This window comes from Diceros bicornis, chromosome 24 (genome assembly GCF_020826845.1).
Source record: "Diceros bicornis minor isolate mBicDic1 chromosome 24, mDicBic1.mat.cur, whole genome shotgun sequence".
NCBI lineage: Eukaryota > Metazoa > Chordata > Mammalia > Perissodactyla > Rhinocerotidae > Diceros > Diceros bicornis.
This window is the reverse complement of record NC_080763.1, coordinates 20,699,355-20,716,443: the sequence shown is the minus strand read 5'-3', so window position 1 is coordinate 20,716,443 and position 17,089 is coordinate 20,699,355. Positions and strand designations below refer to the sequence as shown.

At 44.4% G+C, this 17,089-nt stretch overlaps 1 protein-coding gene across 7 annotated transcripts in view; it reads right to left on the bottom strand.

The window, feature by feature from the left end:
- RGS6 (regulator of G protein signaling 6) overlaps nt 1-17,089 on the bottom strand; it is a 174,189-nt gene that overhangs the window by 72,817 nt on the left and 84,283 nt on the right. For 5 of the 7 annotated variants that reach the window (XM_058567939.1, XM_058567941.1, XM_058567943.1 and 2 more), the window contains exons 5-10: nt 15,240-15,304; nt 11,695-11,771; nt 9,148-9,229; nt 7,637-7,711; nt 5,848-5,946; nt 4,691-4,752 (exon numbers count right to left, since the gene is read on the bottom strand). In XM_058567939.1, the coding sequence (XP_058423922.1) occupies nt 4,691-4,752; nt 5,848-5,946; nt 7,637-7,711; nt 9,148-9,229; nt 11,695-11,771; nt 15,240-15,304 (460 nt within the window). The remainder of the gene's footprint in view (nt 1-4,690; nt 4,753-5,847; nt 5,947-7,636; nt 7,712-9,147; nt 9,230-11,694; nt 11,772-15,239; nt 15,305-17,089) is intronic. The other 2 variants (XM_058567940.1, XM_058567942.1) reach the window with 2 other exon arrangements.

The window sequence follows — 17,089 nt, the reverse complement described above, 5'->3', positions numbered from 1 at the left end:
TTTAGGATCAAGGTTAAGGAACTTGGTTATTTGACTTTCTGGTGTGGTAGATCAATGAAAAACATAAAGTCTATTTCCCCAGCCCTTGAACTTGATCTGGGCTTGTGACTTGTTTTAGCCAATAAAATGCAGCAGAAGTGACCGAGTGCCAGTTCCGAGCCTCAAGAAGCTGAGCGTGCTTCTGCTCTCTCTCTCTTGGAATCCTGTTATCCCTATGTCAACAAGGTCAAACCAGCCTGCTAGAGGATGAGAGACCATGTGCAGGAGGGCTCAGTTGTCCCAGCAGAGGTCACCTTAAACCAGGTGAAACCAAACATGGGAGAGAGCCCAGCCAAGATCACAGAGCTGCCTACCCAACCACGGGGGCACACAGAAACATGGGTGAGCCCCACAGAGCCAGCTGGCAAACAGAGCAGTAGTAAAGGCCTGTTGTTTGAAGTTGCTGAGTTTTGGGGTTGTTTGTTACTCAGCAATAGCTAACTGATACATCAGGTCTGCTACAGATTGGAAATGGGGATTGGTTAGAGAGGAGGAAGGGCTTCTGGAGACAAGTATATTGACCAGGAACAAGAAAACAAACCAACAATTAAAGAGCAGAAACAGAGACTCAGGTCTGGGGCCTTTAGGGAAATGGAAGCAGTTTGTGGCAATTAATAAAACCCTGATCACTGAGTTTTAAAGTGCAGTGCAAGAACACTGACCCTGAGTCATGCAGATAAACGAACTGAAATGTAGTGTCCTTTAAGAAGGCAAGAGCATGAACCATATTTAAGAAAGATTCTCATTTAAAATAGTTCAAACAGAAAGCTTAAGGTGTTAAATGTTATTTATCTAGAAAATTCATTTGTATGTGCAGGGAGTGTACTTTCTAAAGCAAAAATTGGGTAACACCTCAGACAGGCTTTTGTACTGCTTCCAGGTACAAAAGGCAGCCTAGGAAATAGTTTGGTTGCCATAACGTTGGCATTTCAGAGACATTTAACCACTCATGGGACAATGGGACAGAATATTTGAAACTGGGATGACCTGAGAAAATCTGTACAGAAGAGCCAACTTCTTCATGTGCTACCCCTCCTTCCCCAAAGGCGCCAGATCAGTGGGGCCATAGGAGGCAGCCAAGGGGAGACATACAGACTGTGGACTGCAGGGCCCACCTTTGGCAGCCTGCAGGGCTCTCTGTGCGGGAGACTGAGAAGAGAGGGTAGACAGAATTGCATTAGCACAAAACTGCCATCTGCAGGGCCAGCCCCACTCCTGGGCCTGCCCTTCCTTTCTTCCTCTGAGCATCATATACCCAGTTCATTCTGTCTCATGCACTTGAATTCTGCTCCTTTAAAGCACCATTAAGCATCACACTAGAAAATAATAATTGTTCACATGTATCGCTTGTGTAGTAAGGGCCAAGGCCTGGACCAAGCTCTTGCCATGGATTAACTCATTAACCCTATAAATTAAGTACTACTGCTCTCTCCCCTTTAAAGAGGTGGAATAGAGGCACAGAGAGGTGAAGCAACTTGCCCAAGATCACACAGTCAGAAGAAGGCAGAGGCAGGATCCAAACCCCAATGGCTGGCTCTGCACCCAGCCCTTAAATTGTTTTGTTCTGCCCCTTTAGTTCGCAGAGTTTCTTTATTCCTTCCCAGCTGGGCCGGGCTGCACCCTTTGACCCACCCAACACCCTGGCCTTTTCAAAACTGGACGTCACGATCACCAGCCCTCCTGCGTCTCCCCAACATCATCTCTCAGTGAATTAAGTGGAAAACGATGCGGACCTGTCCTCAGGGGGATGAGGTCCTTTGCCTGACGGCTTCTGGCTAATTACCACTGATCACCTGGGGCAGGCAGAGGGAAAACAGATCCGGCGTGGGTGCGGATGCGTGTGCCCACTTGAGATAGCTCAGCTTTCACCTCTGGTGAGCAGAGCAGTCACAGCCAAGGCCAGCTGCCAGTGCTACCTCACCGTCCCCACCCCCAAAGAGCCGCTGACAGACCAAGGCTCCAGGCTGCTTTATCTCCTGCTAACACTCGGCTCCTCTCTCTCCCTCCTCCTCTCTGTCTGGGAGTTTCCTTGTGGCTCTAATGAAAAACCCGTGTGTCACATTGAAAAGTTGCCAGTTACTGCTGCTGGGAATAAAATCCAGGCTCTGTTGGGCGGAGACTCATGAAAGCTTCAAGCTGGGGAGTGAGGAGTGGCTGGTTGGAATGGTCTCTTCAGTGTGAGCAGCCTCTCAAGCATAATTAGATGGCACCAGGTGGGCCCCTCCCTGGCAGCACGTACACAAACAAACAATGGGCGCTGCCAGGCTCCCCTCCCCCACCTTGGCGTTCTCCCCTCCCAGACTCAGCATACCTGCCCGGTGGGTGTCAGCCTCCCTCAGGCTGACAGGTTCAGGCTCTTTCCCTACATCCCAAAGATAAGACAAAGCTGGGTGTCCCTTCTGATGTGAGTTCTCAGGTCAGCCTGAGTGGAGGGCAATGGCTTCACCAGATCCTCAGAGACTTGGTCAGATTACTCAGAATGCAAATTCCTCAGATCTATCTGGAACCACTGAAGCGGAATCCCTAGAGCCGTTGTTGTTAGTGCTGTCGAGTGGATTCTGACTCCTAAACCCTGTGTACAACAGAGCAGAACCCTGCCCGGTCTTTTTGCGCCATCCTCTCACCTTAGGGCACTATATCAGACAGTGCTCCAAGGACATTCATGGGGTTTTCGAGGCCAATGTTTTTGGAAGTGGGTGGCCAGGTCCTTCTTCCTAATCTGTCTTAATCTGGAAGCTCTGCTGAAACCTGTCCACCACGGTGACCTTGCTGGTATTTGAAATACCAGTGGCATAGCTTTCAGCATCACAGCAACACGCAGCTGCCACAGTATGACAACCAACAGATAGGGGGTGTGGTTCCCCGACCAGAAAACAAACTTGGGCTGCATTGAGAGTGCCGAATCTCAACCACTAGACCACAGGGCTGGCTATCCCTAAAGCTAGGGTTTGGGAATCTCCATGCTTAATCCCTCTCCTCCAGGTGGATTATCACGCTCAAAACCACTAGAGCCGAGCAACTCGATGCTCCCCACACATGCTGTCCTGGGATTACAAACTCTAAAGTGCCCTTTGATAGCCAGACATTGCAAGCACTGACTCGCACAATATACCAGGACAGCCATTCCTGTTTCTTTTGTCACAGAGAAAGAAGCTTGTTTTTCCTCACAGGCTGTGACACCAATGAAGTTGAGGTCATCCCAGCTATTTCACACACAAGCACTCTTCTGGGACAAAGGCAACCACAGTGAGATCTAAAAAGCAATTTTAGAGCCTGGTACTCCAGAAGTCCCATATTATGATAGCAGGGTGAGGTGGCTCCGCAGCCTACATGGTTGACTGAGACTGGGATTCCAGAACAATTGGTGTCGAAGTGTAAGGTGAGCTCCAGCCACGACAACCTTCTGAAGCATTTGCATTAGGGAAAACAGGAATACCGGTGAAGCCCAGTGGGGCTGATTTTGTCCCGCCCCACGAATCATTTGGCGATGCCTGGAGACATTTTTGGTTGTTACAATGATGAGGTAGGATTTTGGGTAGAGGTCAGGGATGCTGCTAAATATCCTATAATGCACAGGTCAGCCTCCTGCAACAAAGAAGTATTCGGCCCAGGATGTCAATAGCGACATTACTGAGAAGTCCTGGGAAAGATTAGAGATGCTGTCAGAGACATGAGCCCAAATCCAGGGATGTATTGGCCCCCTGAAGGCAGAGCATTACTTCAGGTTTTGGGTTTGGGAGTGGAGTTTTCTTAGCCTCAATTTGTTATTTATCTGGAAGGAAGATGTGGATCAACCCAGGGTCTAGCAGAGAAAGGCTTACAGGCTGAACACACAGCCAGCCCCCTGTGTGAGTTGGGCTTAAAGGACTCACTTTACTCTGATATCCAATAAACACTAAGACCCAACTTAAGCCCTTGATCCTTCAGATATTGGTCATCGCTTTAACTGTAGCATATGGATGAATAAACGTTCAGGTCGGGGCTGCCTAATCAGATTTATTCCATCCAGATTCCCCAGGCAGTCTTCCCTCTTCACTGAGAGTTCAAAAACAAACCGTTTAGTTGACAAAATTGAATCTCCCATGAGTTAACAGAGTGGAACCAGCCACTGGTGCAGATTGTAGCACAAACACTCCCGCGCAAGCCAGGCTGGAGGTGCCAAATATTTTCTTTCCAGTTGATTGGATGCAGTTCAGCGGTTGATGGTGTGTGGAGGCGGAACGCCTCCTGATGGTCCAGTCCCCGCCTGTTTGCATGACTAGCACCTCAAAAGGCACACATAATTTCTTTCCCCCTATAAAGTGAATCTGGGCGTTTTATAGCTGAAAAGGGAGCAATTCCATTTGAATTAATCAAGAGACTGAATAAAAAGTGCAGTATGTAGCTTTTAAGGACATTCTTCCTTGATTGACAAGGTCCTGTGTCCACCCCCTGAAAAGCTTTAGCAATAGAACATTTCTTGACATCACTCAAGGGAGGTCTGACATCCTAGCTGTACTCACATGGGGCCTGTGGTTTTTTTCACCCATCAGTTTAAGAAATGACTATGGTCTGCCTCTTGGCATGGTACACACTTGTTAGCCATAACCCCAGAACATTTCTCCTTTGTTAAATCAGAAGAAAGCAGTAATATTATTGAGGGGAAACATACCTTTCAGCCACTTTGGACATTTTTAAACAGTGTCTGTCAATCTGTGCATTCAAAAACGTTATCTGGGGAAAAACAGAACAGAGGTGTTAAGACCAAACTAGAATTTTTTTTCCCCTTCACCCCAGGAACAAAGATCCAAATGCCTCCTCTGGACAGACTTCTCTGGTCCTCCAGCTTTGCACTCCAACAATCATTTTGCCCTTTTGAATCATTTATGAATGATTCACACTTATGAATCATTCTCTGCAATTTAGCCTATGTCACATAGTCTCCTGTACTGTGTTATAGATTCTAAGTCTTGATTCCCAAAAGTGATTGCAAACTTAAAAGTAGTAGATTGCAAAGCTTAGCAACGGCATGGACAGGTAATACACACCATAAATATCCAATTTGACTAATCTCTAGTGATCTTCCTCTGCATACCTTTCACACCTACATCACACCCATGTGCTGGGTGTACTTGATTAGAATTATCAAATAGTTATTTTACATACCTCTGATTCCTCTTCCCCACCCAATAATCAACTTGTCAAGGGCAGTAACAGTTTACTCCTTTGGGTTCCTCTCCCAGAAGCCAGTAAAGCACAATGTAAAGAGTAGACCCTACAGTTTCCTCATTACAGTGAACTCTAGAAAGGAGTAATGGAAGCAGCCACTGCCTGCAGACCTGGCTGACCAGTTAACTCTTCATCATGAAGGAAGATAACATAGAGCCCAATAATGCTGAAACGCCATTGGGAGTGGGGCTTTCTTTATTCTTAAACTTTCCTTTGAGTCACAGCAATAAAGTTGATGGTCCTGAGCTGGCTTCCACTGGAAGCACATAACAATTTTAAGAACCCAGTGATATGAGTCCCTCCCTCCTCCGGCTCCACAGCATTCTGTGGGAAACCTGACTACAGCAGTCACCCCGCAGCACTGGAAAATGCAGTTACGTGCTTCTCTAATAACTGCTGGAGGAACTCGGTAGAGAATTTTTCCTCTCAAGCTTCTGTGGGTTGTTCACACACAGCACTCGAAGGTTCAAGCCACCCACAGCTGGGTTCCACTGTGGTTTCCAGGAACTCAAAGCTCACTCAGCCTTCAGAGGTGAACACTCAAAGGGTTTTCAGACCGGCCACGTCTCCTCCTGGGAGTGTAGTAGACACTTCATTCACCTGTTTCCGGATGTCCTCTTTTGTAGTTTTCCTGATTGGCTGGCTGGGTATGTGCACTGGGCTTTGCGACTGGGACTCTTCAGTCACGCCATACACCGACTGGAGAAGAAGCAAGAATATTGAATCACGCACCCTCAGAGCTGAAGGGGGCACTAGAGGTCAGCTAGTTCAAGCACTCATCCGATGCTTCCGATCCCCTCTATGACCTCCTGACAATGCTTTTTGGCCTCTGCTTGGATTTCTCCAATGATGGGAACTCTGCCTCTTGAGGCAGCTCATCCCGTCTTTGGGTTACCACTGTTAGAAAATCCTTCTTTCTATTGAGCTGAAACAGTCTCCTTGTATATCAGCATTTCTCCAAATATGGTCCACAGGCCATCTGCAGAGAATCATCTGGGGGTACTTGGTAAAGATGCACATTCCCAGCCCCAGCCCAGTAATCATCTCATTACTGAATCAGAATCTTTGTGGGCGGGGTTTGGGAATCTGCACTTTTATCAAATGCTCCAGGTGATTCTGAGCCACAAGAAAGTTCAAGAAAAAAGGCTGAAGACTATGCACAAAACATCCCCTCTGGATTTTTTGTTGGCCAGCAATGACATGCCCATCTGGTACAAGATTGAGATGGCAGAGTTTCGGATTTTTTTCCTTTTAAGCTAAACAGTTTTCTGGCCTCAGTTTCTCCACATGCCCACGGCTATGGTTACTTTTTATGCTGTTCCTTGTGTTAGAGACAGATTAAAGACAACCTTTGCTTTGGCAAAGAAACAAAACCCTTAAGGGTATGCAATGTAGAGCTGAAATCTATAAAATCAAGAAGAGCTCAGATAAGGTGGATGTGGACTCCGTGAAATTTTAGAATATTAGAATTAAGGGGCCCTAAAGATTAAATGAGGACATTTTAAGACTAACATTATAAAGTATAACACAGCGGGCATCATTATCTCAGTGAAGAACAAAATACATAAGTAGATTCAAGAAGCTGATATATGTCATCCATATATGAGAGAGAGAGAATGATAGGATTGGTCATTACAAGAAAGAGGGATGCTTGGGGACACATTTCTAACCTTTTGAAATTAATATTATGGAGTATAGACATATTCTTCCACACTATGGTCCTTGGTGCCATTGTGAGGGTGGGATGCACCAATTGTGGGGCAGTCTGAGTGTGGCACCCTCAGGTATGCCGCGACCACTGCACCTTCCAGTCTAGTGAAACACAAATGATCACTGGCTCATTCCCAGTTGGGCAGGGTGGTGATTTGAGTCTGGATGACCTAGCTGTGCTAAAAGGCTTTCATTGTTTCAAAATACCAAGCTCGCCTTCACCTGTGGGATTTCCTTGCTTTTTGTCCCTTTAATTTCCTTTCCTTCCTGCTGCCTCCCCAGAGCCAACTGCTACTTACCCTTCAGACCTCAGCACTCTTGAGCCTGCTTGGGAAGCCCTTGCGAAACGCCCGGTCTGGCGCACCACCCCCCGCCCCCCTGCACCCCCTCCTGGTGCTCCTGTCCTTCCCTGATGCAGCCCTCTGGCTCTGTTGCCTGCTGGCTTGTGTCATCCCCACCAGGCTGTGGGCTCTGTGAGGATCTGCCACTGTCCCACAGCAGCAAGAACAGTGCCAATCACACACCCACCGCTCCACAAATATTTATAGAATGAAGGAATGAAATGGTTTCAAAGGACGACATGGGGTAGAATCACAAATAGTAAATTATTGTTTGAACAGTGCCAGAAATGGAAGGGCTATTCGCATCAAGATTTTTTAATTCAGCTAAACTAGCGAACCTTTTTAACCTTTTGTGGATTCTTCAATCGTCGACATTTTCTGATATCCATTTCTGTTGTGTTCACACAGCCTGGCTGAGAAAAAAAATCATCATATAAATTACTAAGTGAAAATCACACCTTCCCATTTGGCCCAAGTGACACCATCAGAACCAATCTTTATCTTTCCCATTACAGATAATGTATGATTATCTCCATTTTGCTAATTTTTTTACAAAGATATTTCATCTTCAATATGGGTTCCTCCACAGAGTTCTTATATGAAATATAAAAGCTTACCCCAGACCATCTGAGGATGGCAGGTAGAGGGTATATTGTACAGTTTATAAGAGCAAACATTATTCCAAGTGGCAAGATCACTTCAGCGGCAGCCTGTGTTATTTCACATCCCTAACCATCTAAAAACAGTCCAGTATTGGGATCGGGAATTATTTTTTTGGTTTTGTTTTTAACCAGCTTTTAGGAAGGCTGCAATAGTTTATCCATTTTAGTTCCACTTCATGAGGGAAATGAAAGATTTGTTTTAATAATATGAAATTAGAAATACAGTCAAACCTCATTATTCGCAGATTTTGTATTTGTGAATTTGCCTACTTGCTAAAATTTATTTATAACCACCAAATCAAATACTTGTGGTGCATTCATGGACATGCACAGAGCAGCAAAAATTTTGAGTCACCCAATGTGCATATTCCCAGCTGAGGTCAAACAAGGTGATGCTCTGTCTTCTTGTTTCATCTCATTCTTAGACAAGTGGTCTTTTCATGGTCTATTTAGTGCCATGTTTTCAACATTTTTGTGTTTTTCTGTTGGTGATTTTGCTGTTTAAAATGGCCTCCCAGCATAGTGCTCAAGTGCTGTCTAGTGTCCCTAAGTGCAAGAAGGCTGAGATGTGAGTTAGGGAGAAAATACACGTCAGATGAGCTTCATTCAGGCATGAGCTATAGAGCTGTTGGCTGTGAGTTCAATGTTAATGAATCAACGATATGTATTAAATACAGTGTCTTTAAACAGAAACACACTTGAAACAAGGTTGTGTATTGATCAGTTGCTGAAAATATCATGACCAGAGGCTCACAGGAACCTAACCCTGTATTTCCCAGGATAACGGTTCAGCATTTGCTAATTCAGTGTTTGCGGTCACTTTATAGAACATAACTACCGTGAATAATGAGAATCCGCTGCATTTGAAAGAGAATAATCTAAGATTTAGGGTCGAACAACAGTAGAAATGGAAACTGCTTATTTGGGGAATGTAAACTTCTGGGAATTCCCACAGCTCCCCCATTTCCAATTTCATATTTTCATGGGTGGATAATTTTTAAAAGGTAGAACTGACATACATTCCAGAAAATCTACTGAGATTATGTGTATGAATTGCAAAACCAATTTCACAAAGCTTAGCAATTTTCTTAAGAATGAGACACCTAGTGGCTAAAGACAGTCTTTTCTTTCAAGCAAAGAAAACGGCAAAATAAAAGAACTTAGAGAACCAAACAGAGCTTTCTCACCACCGGCCTGTGGACATCCCAAAAGGCCCGTTCTTGACTATCCAAAATTTTCCTTTCTGTCTTGTCCTTTTTCCGATCAATCCTGAAAAAACAAAGAAAGGAAATCAGAGGCTTTTGCATTCTGCTTTTCCTCCTGATCTTTGTGTCAGCTCTCTGCTCCCATTTCTAGGAGCTTAGTGCACAGAGGGCTACTGGCATCTGTGTGGTCCCTGCTCTCTGCAGAGCTGTAAAATACGGGCAGACAGTTCCCTCAAGGAAACCTCAAGAAGTCCACATATGGTAAGAGAACTTGTTTAAGCTAGATTGAAAATTACTGAAGATGTGTAATGAACATGGTGGGCTTAAGGAGAGAACAAGAATGCAACTGTCCATTAGAATTATTAGCATTTAGATAATTAAGAACTGAATTTTCCATTGACATGTCCCCCATCAAAGTAGACACTGCATAATCAAATTATAGGAAGGAATATAACGACAGGCTTGCAGTGTTTCATCTTCAAATTTGAAAGTTTACTTTAGATTCAGAGTCAGTAGAAATGTCTTCAAAATGCTGCAATTACGTGTTTTAAAAGTCACTTAAACCATCTGACTTTCTAAAAGCAGAGTAATAGTCCTCGTGTGTGACAAGATCCAGAAGGCAAATATCACTGGCCTCAGCTGGGGAAGGCACAAATTGCAAGAGGAAAATTACAGATGACACAGATAGATTCTTTCTGTTCTGATCAGGAGCAGAGATAAGAGGCTTAAAAAAAAGCCTGTATTATTTTATATTGTCTCTCTAAGTAAAAGGTAGCTCAGATTACTTGCCGTGTAACTTCTGGTTCTTGGCTCTCCTGGGAGCACTTTAGTTTACTGGACTGAAATAAACCCATAATCACCTGTGATTTTTGTGATAACTACCGTGTACTTAAATGGCCCACAATTATAATGTAATCACAGAGTTAATCAAAAAAGTTAATGGAGAAATATCATATATGTACAAAGTGACAATTTCCCTCCTTTTATAACATGCGATGCTGTGTGGATCCTGAAAGCACAAATTAGCACTCCTCTTTGCTTTCCAGTGGCTTCTGAGTACACAGGCTCGATTCTGCCTCCTTCTCACCCACTCACCCACCCTGCCGCTTCTCCCTTCCTCAGGGGCCAGGGCTCCTTCTGGCGCAGCTCAGCACCTAGTGTCCACTTCCCTGAGGAGCTGCTGGGAGCACCGGGGTGGTCAGCTGGCAGGTGGAATCATGGGTGGGGGAAAGCAGACTGCAGAGGGAGGGTGAGAGGAATGGCATCTCGGAGACCACTGGACCCAGTGACCTCAGGTGATTTCCAACCATGACCATCCCTGTGATCAACACTCACCCACACGGCCCGAGACCCAGCCCTAGGCGATGGGCTGCCACACTGCCCAGAGAGTGCAAAGGGGGTCCCCCAAAGACCCACAGGGGTCTGCTCAGGGGCAAGTGGTACCCAAGGAAAAGGTATTTGCCTTCCTCCAGCTCAGCATCCCTTTCCCACCCCCTCCTCTATCCCATTTCTTCTGTTAACACTCCTGGCTAAACCAGAGACAATCGCTGGAAAGGACAAGAGACAACTCGGCCTGAGCAATTCCACTCCCCAGAATTAAAAGCATCTAGTTGACAACCATGTTTGGGGTCTGTGGACGTTTGTTGCCCACTTCTCATATTTCCTTAGAGAGGAAGGAATTTCCACTATACTCTCTGGGAGGGAAAAATATGGGGAAAACATTCCAACTTTTCTCCTCCTCTCATCTCTTGTCCTCTAGTGGAGGAAGACTGACCTAACTTACTGGCAGATTTGAAGAATGAAACTGGGAAAGCTCAGATCGGTCCTTTCTGGCCCTGTCTGGGCTGGCCTGTTCTCAGGACGCCTGTTCTCTGCATGCAGTAAGCTTACAGGGGTCAACTCTGCCCTGGTTGGGGGTGGGGGGCTGCAGATATCCAGTTCTAACCAGGATGGGTGAGTTTAATTCCAGGGTAAAGATCTGGCCACAGATCCAAAGTCATGCTCTATAATCTAGCTTTCATCAGTAATAATCTGACATTTTGGACTCCAAATGTCTGACTTCTGTGCCTTATTTTTGACTGGTTCTAAACTTCTCCCCTGGGGGGAAATGGGGGAGAGACTACTTGTTGGCCTCCCTAAAACTCCAACGTGATTTCCCATAAAGACAAAATCTTCAGACGCACAGGTAAAGTAAGTCTGATGGTTTTCAGCCTCTGCGCACAGAAGAATAATTGAAAATCTCTTTGGGAAATAGACATATATAACCAGAGTCCAGCATTTGGGAGGAACCTCATGGCCTGCTGGAGCACACACTTTTGAAATTATTTTAGAGTGCCATTGGTTACAGAGATGGAACTTATCCATCCAGACCTTAGTTTCTACTCAATTGCTCTCAGGAGAGATTAGAGTGACGAACTACAGTTGGCCGGCTGTAGAAGGAAACTCTACTCGGCTAATCTCATTTTCATACCACCTCCAAATTCTAGAGAGTCTTTTTCTCTTTGCAAGGGCTCTATTAAGTTCACCTACTTTACTTGTGCTTCCGCTTGCATAAAGATGAATTCCCACTTCCTTGCAAAGGCCCTCTGGAGTCTTGCTAAGTTTTCCTGATGAGAAATGAAAATCAACGAGAAGGCATTAATCATTGTAACTTTGCACATCGACACCTATGCTTATTACAAGGCAGCCATCTATTTTGGTTACTCCCAACAAAAGAGCAGAGCCCCACTTTAAATCCACTGGACAAGAACCCAATTTGACTTTGCACCAGACCCCGCTGTACAGAGCAGAACTATTAATATTCATTTACACACCCTTTAAGTCTGAAGTCTCTGTGGTTCACCTGATTCCTCTCTTCTTGTGTGCTTTATAAGAACACAACTCACACAGCACTAGTCATAAAGGCCACTGAAGATACAGAGAATGGTTTGTGGCTATTCATGCAGGATTTAGGGAAGGACAAGGGGTTCTTTGCAACATGTTGGACATCTCCAAGCAAAACCAAGAACGGATATCTCAAGACTTGTCTTCCAGCAAGCAGGGAGCTGAGAAGGTGGCAGGAAAGGAGAACCAAGTGGATCTGGCATTAATGTCTTTGAAAGTCTGGATTCAAAAGTGGGAAAAATGGAGTGTCTATATTTGTGATATTCATGACAAGAAAACCCAAAAACAGAGAGAAAGAAAAGGCATCCAGGTTTGCCTTTAGAGGAAAAGGGGAGAATTCTTTCCTCTAAGTCTGTAGACTTACCTAGTGGCACAACAGGACAGTGAGGCGGGGCATTTGACAGGTCCTCTAATGATCCATCTAATTCTGATGGAACGCAATGCCAGAGCCCACATTACGCTATGTATTTTCATAGACCTCATGCCAACACTAATTGATTACCCTCATTAGTGGATTGTTAACATAAAAGGAGCTTCAGTTGAAGATCACCACACATAAACTCAGTTATTACCAAGGCTTGATGTACAAGTACCTCAAAAAAAACTGTCCCATTGATTCTTCCATTGTTTGTAGGAAGCAAAGCTGTTAGGCTCGAAAGTCAGTCAATTGGGGAGTAGTTATATAAATTATGACATAGTCACACCGTGGAATACTAGTCAGCCACTAAAAATGATATGTAGATTATTATTACTGACCTGAAAAGATTCCCAACAAACTTACAGTATATGATCGGATAAAGAAGCAGCTTACACAATAACGTTTATGGCAGGATTCGAGATTTTCGTGAAGAAAAAAGCGGATGGACAGAAAAAAATCTTAGGGGAGAAGGATTGCAGGTTGTTTTTTCTCCTTTCTTTGCTGTTTGAATTTTTGTTTTTGCAAAGAGACTATACGATCAGAAAAATTTAACAAAATTCCTGAATTTTTAAATTAAAATGCTTTTTTAGTTTCTAATCACTTTTAGGCAGGACTTCAACCTGAAGGAACATTCTAATGCTACATTCTTTACAAATACCCAAGCAGAACGTTATATGGCAAGAGAAGAGAAAATTGAATAAAAAGGAGTTAGGAGTTGATGCTGTCTTGTTTCTGTCTAGGACTTTTTCTAAAACATGGGCAATATGGGGAAGGGAGACGCAGGATGGAGGACCCCCATGCTGCTGCAGTCTGGGGCTTTCCCATAGAGTCTGTTGGGAACATGATGTAGCCACATCGAAGTTCAAGTGCTTTGCCCTGGGTGCACAAAGGGTAAGATAGCGTCTTCTGAAAGAGGGGTGACTGCGGGCACATGAGGGCAGATGTGGCAGGGACTGGGTGCCTAGGATGCTCAGCCATGCCAGAGTTTGCTTGGGAAGATCATAATGTTCCAACACATTTCTGTCTAATGGCTCCCACTGACAAGCAAGCTTTAGCCAGGTCCTGAGGCTCTAGGTGAACCCCTGCCCTGCATCCTCCACCACTGTCTCCCTCCATTCACGGGTCCTGTGACGCCAGTGGGATCAACGGGGAGTGGTGGCTCTGCTGGGTTGATTGGCTTGGGCACAGGTCCCTAAGAGTGACAAGGTCTGATGGGGTGTTTTGGAAGACTGAAGCAGCGAAAGCAGGAGGGGACATTTGGGAAGTGGGTGGATCTGAAGGTGCTGTTAGTGCTGGATTATCCGGGCAAGGCTTCTTCATGGCATCTAATGTTGCCCCTCCTCCTGGCTGCGGCCCTTCAGTCATGTCCTGGCTCAGCAGCGCCTCCTCTGGAAGGCATGTGAAAATCTGGCCAATTTCCCAGATTGTCTGTGACCCATGTAAAGTTTGGTTTGGGAGAAAGATTCTGCAAGCAAAAATTAAAAATATTTAAAAAATTATCTGTGAGTCTTCAAGTTCTCCGTGCCTTGGCTCTGTTAAATGGGAATGGATATGAGTGAGGTGGGGCCTCCAATTTTTGCAAGGAATCACATCTTGTGAAAGAAGGTGGAGGAGGAGGAAGGCTGGGAAAGGGTATACTTCATATGACATACATCTCATCTCATTTTCTGGATTGGATGGTGTCCTTAGATTCTGCCTTACTGCCAAGCACAGGGGAGTTGGGTATAAAGATTCAATTTAAAAAATCATTACATAGTAAATTAAAAAAATCATCACATAGTAAATTTGCCTTTTTTTCCCTTTTGGTGTATGGTTCTATGAATTTTAACACACATAATCTGATTAGATTTGTGCAACTACCACCACAATTAGGATACACAACAGTTCTATCACCCCCAAAAAATTCGCTGTGCTATCTTTTTACAGCTGCATCTACCCCCATTCATAACTCCTGGCAACCACTGATCTGTTTTCCCTCATGATAGTTTTGTATTTACAAGAATGTCATAAAACAGAATCACACAGTTTGTAATCTTCTGAGACCGGCTTCTTTCACCCAACATAATGTCTTTGATACTCATCCAAGTGGTTGTGTGTATCACTAGTTCATTCCTTTTCACTGCAGAGTAGTATTCCACTGTATGGATGTTTATTTAATCATTCACCTGTTAAAGTGCACTTGGGTTGTTTCCAGCTTTTGGTTATCACAAATAAAGCTGTTATGGACAGGTTTCTGTGTGAACATCAGTTCTGATTTTTCTAGGGTATGTATGTAGGAGTGGGATGCTTGGTTTTTTGGTAAATATACATTTATCTGCATAAGAAATTGCCAAACCATTTTCCAGAGTGGTGTGCCATTTTGCCTTCCCCCTTGGCATTATCAGTACTTTTTATCTTAGCCATTCTAAAAGGTATGTAGTGGTATCTTACCATGAATTTAATCTATATTTCCCTAATGGCGAATGATGTTGAATATCTTTTCATGAGCTTATTTGTGATCATTATGTCCTCTTTGGTGAAATGTCTTTTCAGGTCCTTTGCCTATTTTTAAGTTGAGTTGCTTATTTTCTTATTGCTGAGTTTTGAGAGTTCTTTCTATAAAGATGCAATTTTATTGTGATGGTAAGTGGAGCTGAGAACAAAGAAGGGGAAATAGAAGACTTCCTTTCCACTGTCTGAAACGGATTGGGGAAGGAAAATAGACGCCGAACCAGAGCTGCAGATATGTTTTTACTCTCTTCCCACACCTCTCCCGGAAAATAATCATACTTACTGCTTCATAATCTGCCAATTCCAGCCTTGCTTTATTCTGCATTGTCCTCTTACAGAGATAGATGGCTGAGAGAAGAAGAGAAATTACAACACATAAAAAACCAGCAGTGTAGTGGAATCATAAATCCATCCATCCATCTGTCCATCCATCTGTCCATCCATCTATCCGTCCATCCAGCAAGCCAACCCTTGCTATGTGTCCAGCACTATGCTGTGAAGAATGTTTGTACATGGATGCCATGACATCTGACCTCTAGAAATCTTTCTGCAGGTCAGGATCAGGTGAGGAACCCATCTTCCACTCCTGACAACTCCCTCTTCCTCCTCACTTGGCTTCACCCCAACAATCCTCCATTAGGGTGATCTTTCATAAATGTGACCACGTTACCTTCCTGCCTAAACTCTCTGCATCGACTCTTCAGTGACCTCAGAAGAAAGACCGGGCTCCTTAGGGGGGCACGTTCAGTTCTATAAGGTCCAGTCTCTGCTTATCTCATCAATCTCTTGCTTCCCTCACTCCGGTATGTGAGGCTACCAAACTTCTTTTAGCTCCACTCCTCTGCATATGTGTTTACTGCATGGAAGGCTTTTCCCTCTTCTCTCTTCTTTCCCTCTATCTGGCAGCCTCCTACTCATCTTTGAAGACCCACCTCAGTGTTCCAGACAGCTCAGTGTTGCATCTGTCCATCCTCAACCACGGAACCTAATTCCAGTGTGCTGTAATCGTGGGTTTACTGTCTCCTGCTCTAGGCTGAAGGCTCTGCAAGGGCAGAGGCTGTGCCCTACTCAGCTTGAATCTCTACACCTAGCACCAGGGCCCGGCCTGCCAGGTGGAGTAAATGCACAGTGGGAAGGGAGGACAATTGAGGTCTCTCTTCCCAAGCTAAGGATGGGTTCTTGGCCCTCAGTTGCCAGGGCATTCTTCCTCAAACATGGCCTTCATCATTTCCTCTCTCTACCTCTGCTTCTTCAATATCTCCCTCCTTCTCCAGTGCCAAGTAGAATGACCCAGGGAAGACAATAGATGAATGGTATGAATAAACAATAGAATGACCAGGAAGGAAGGTCAACAGGTGGCTGACCTGTTGTTTGACAGCTTAATTATAAGAGGAGATCTAGTCAACTCTTCGCTGGATTAACCAACCTCCTCCACGTGGTCTGAAAAACTTACTGACGGCAGCCCACAATATGCTGGAACCTTGTGGCTAGCAGCACACTCTGGTATGCCCACACTTCTGCTCACACGAGTTGAGTTGTATGTGGACGAGAGTCAGTTGCGTTTGATTTCAAATCTGCTTATGTCAGGCACACCTGTTATTTTAATAACGTAAGTTCACTCAATATTATATATACCGATGAAATTAACGTGTAAAGAGCGAGTTGTTTCTATGAAGACCCAGTTGAATGGTTTGGAACAACCTGATAAAGGAGAGTCGGCTAAGGTAATCGCTGATGAATTTGGTACAGGTGAGATAACTGAAAAAACGGGAAAAAAACCCAAAAATCTAGGAGTGGTCAACATATAGGTTGCTTCAAAAGTGTTTTTAAATTCTTGATGCACTTTAAAGATACCAAAACTGGATGGTTTATTTTGAGTGTGGTTTATTTAAGAAAGAAACTTAAATTATTGGAACCCATAATCCAAGAGAATCTTGGGTCCTACCTTACAAGGCTGCCAAATGAACGTTCCTTTGTATATTTTACATGACTATGAAGTGATTAAGATATGTATGTATCACTTTTCCATGATTCTCTACTTACGAACTTTTCCAACGAACCAAGCAGCTACAGCTCTCCATCATGTCTGATAAGGGGTGTTTGCTCTATTACAAGGTACCTTCTTTGGTCTCT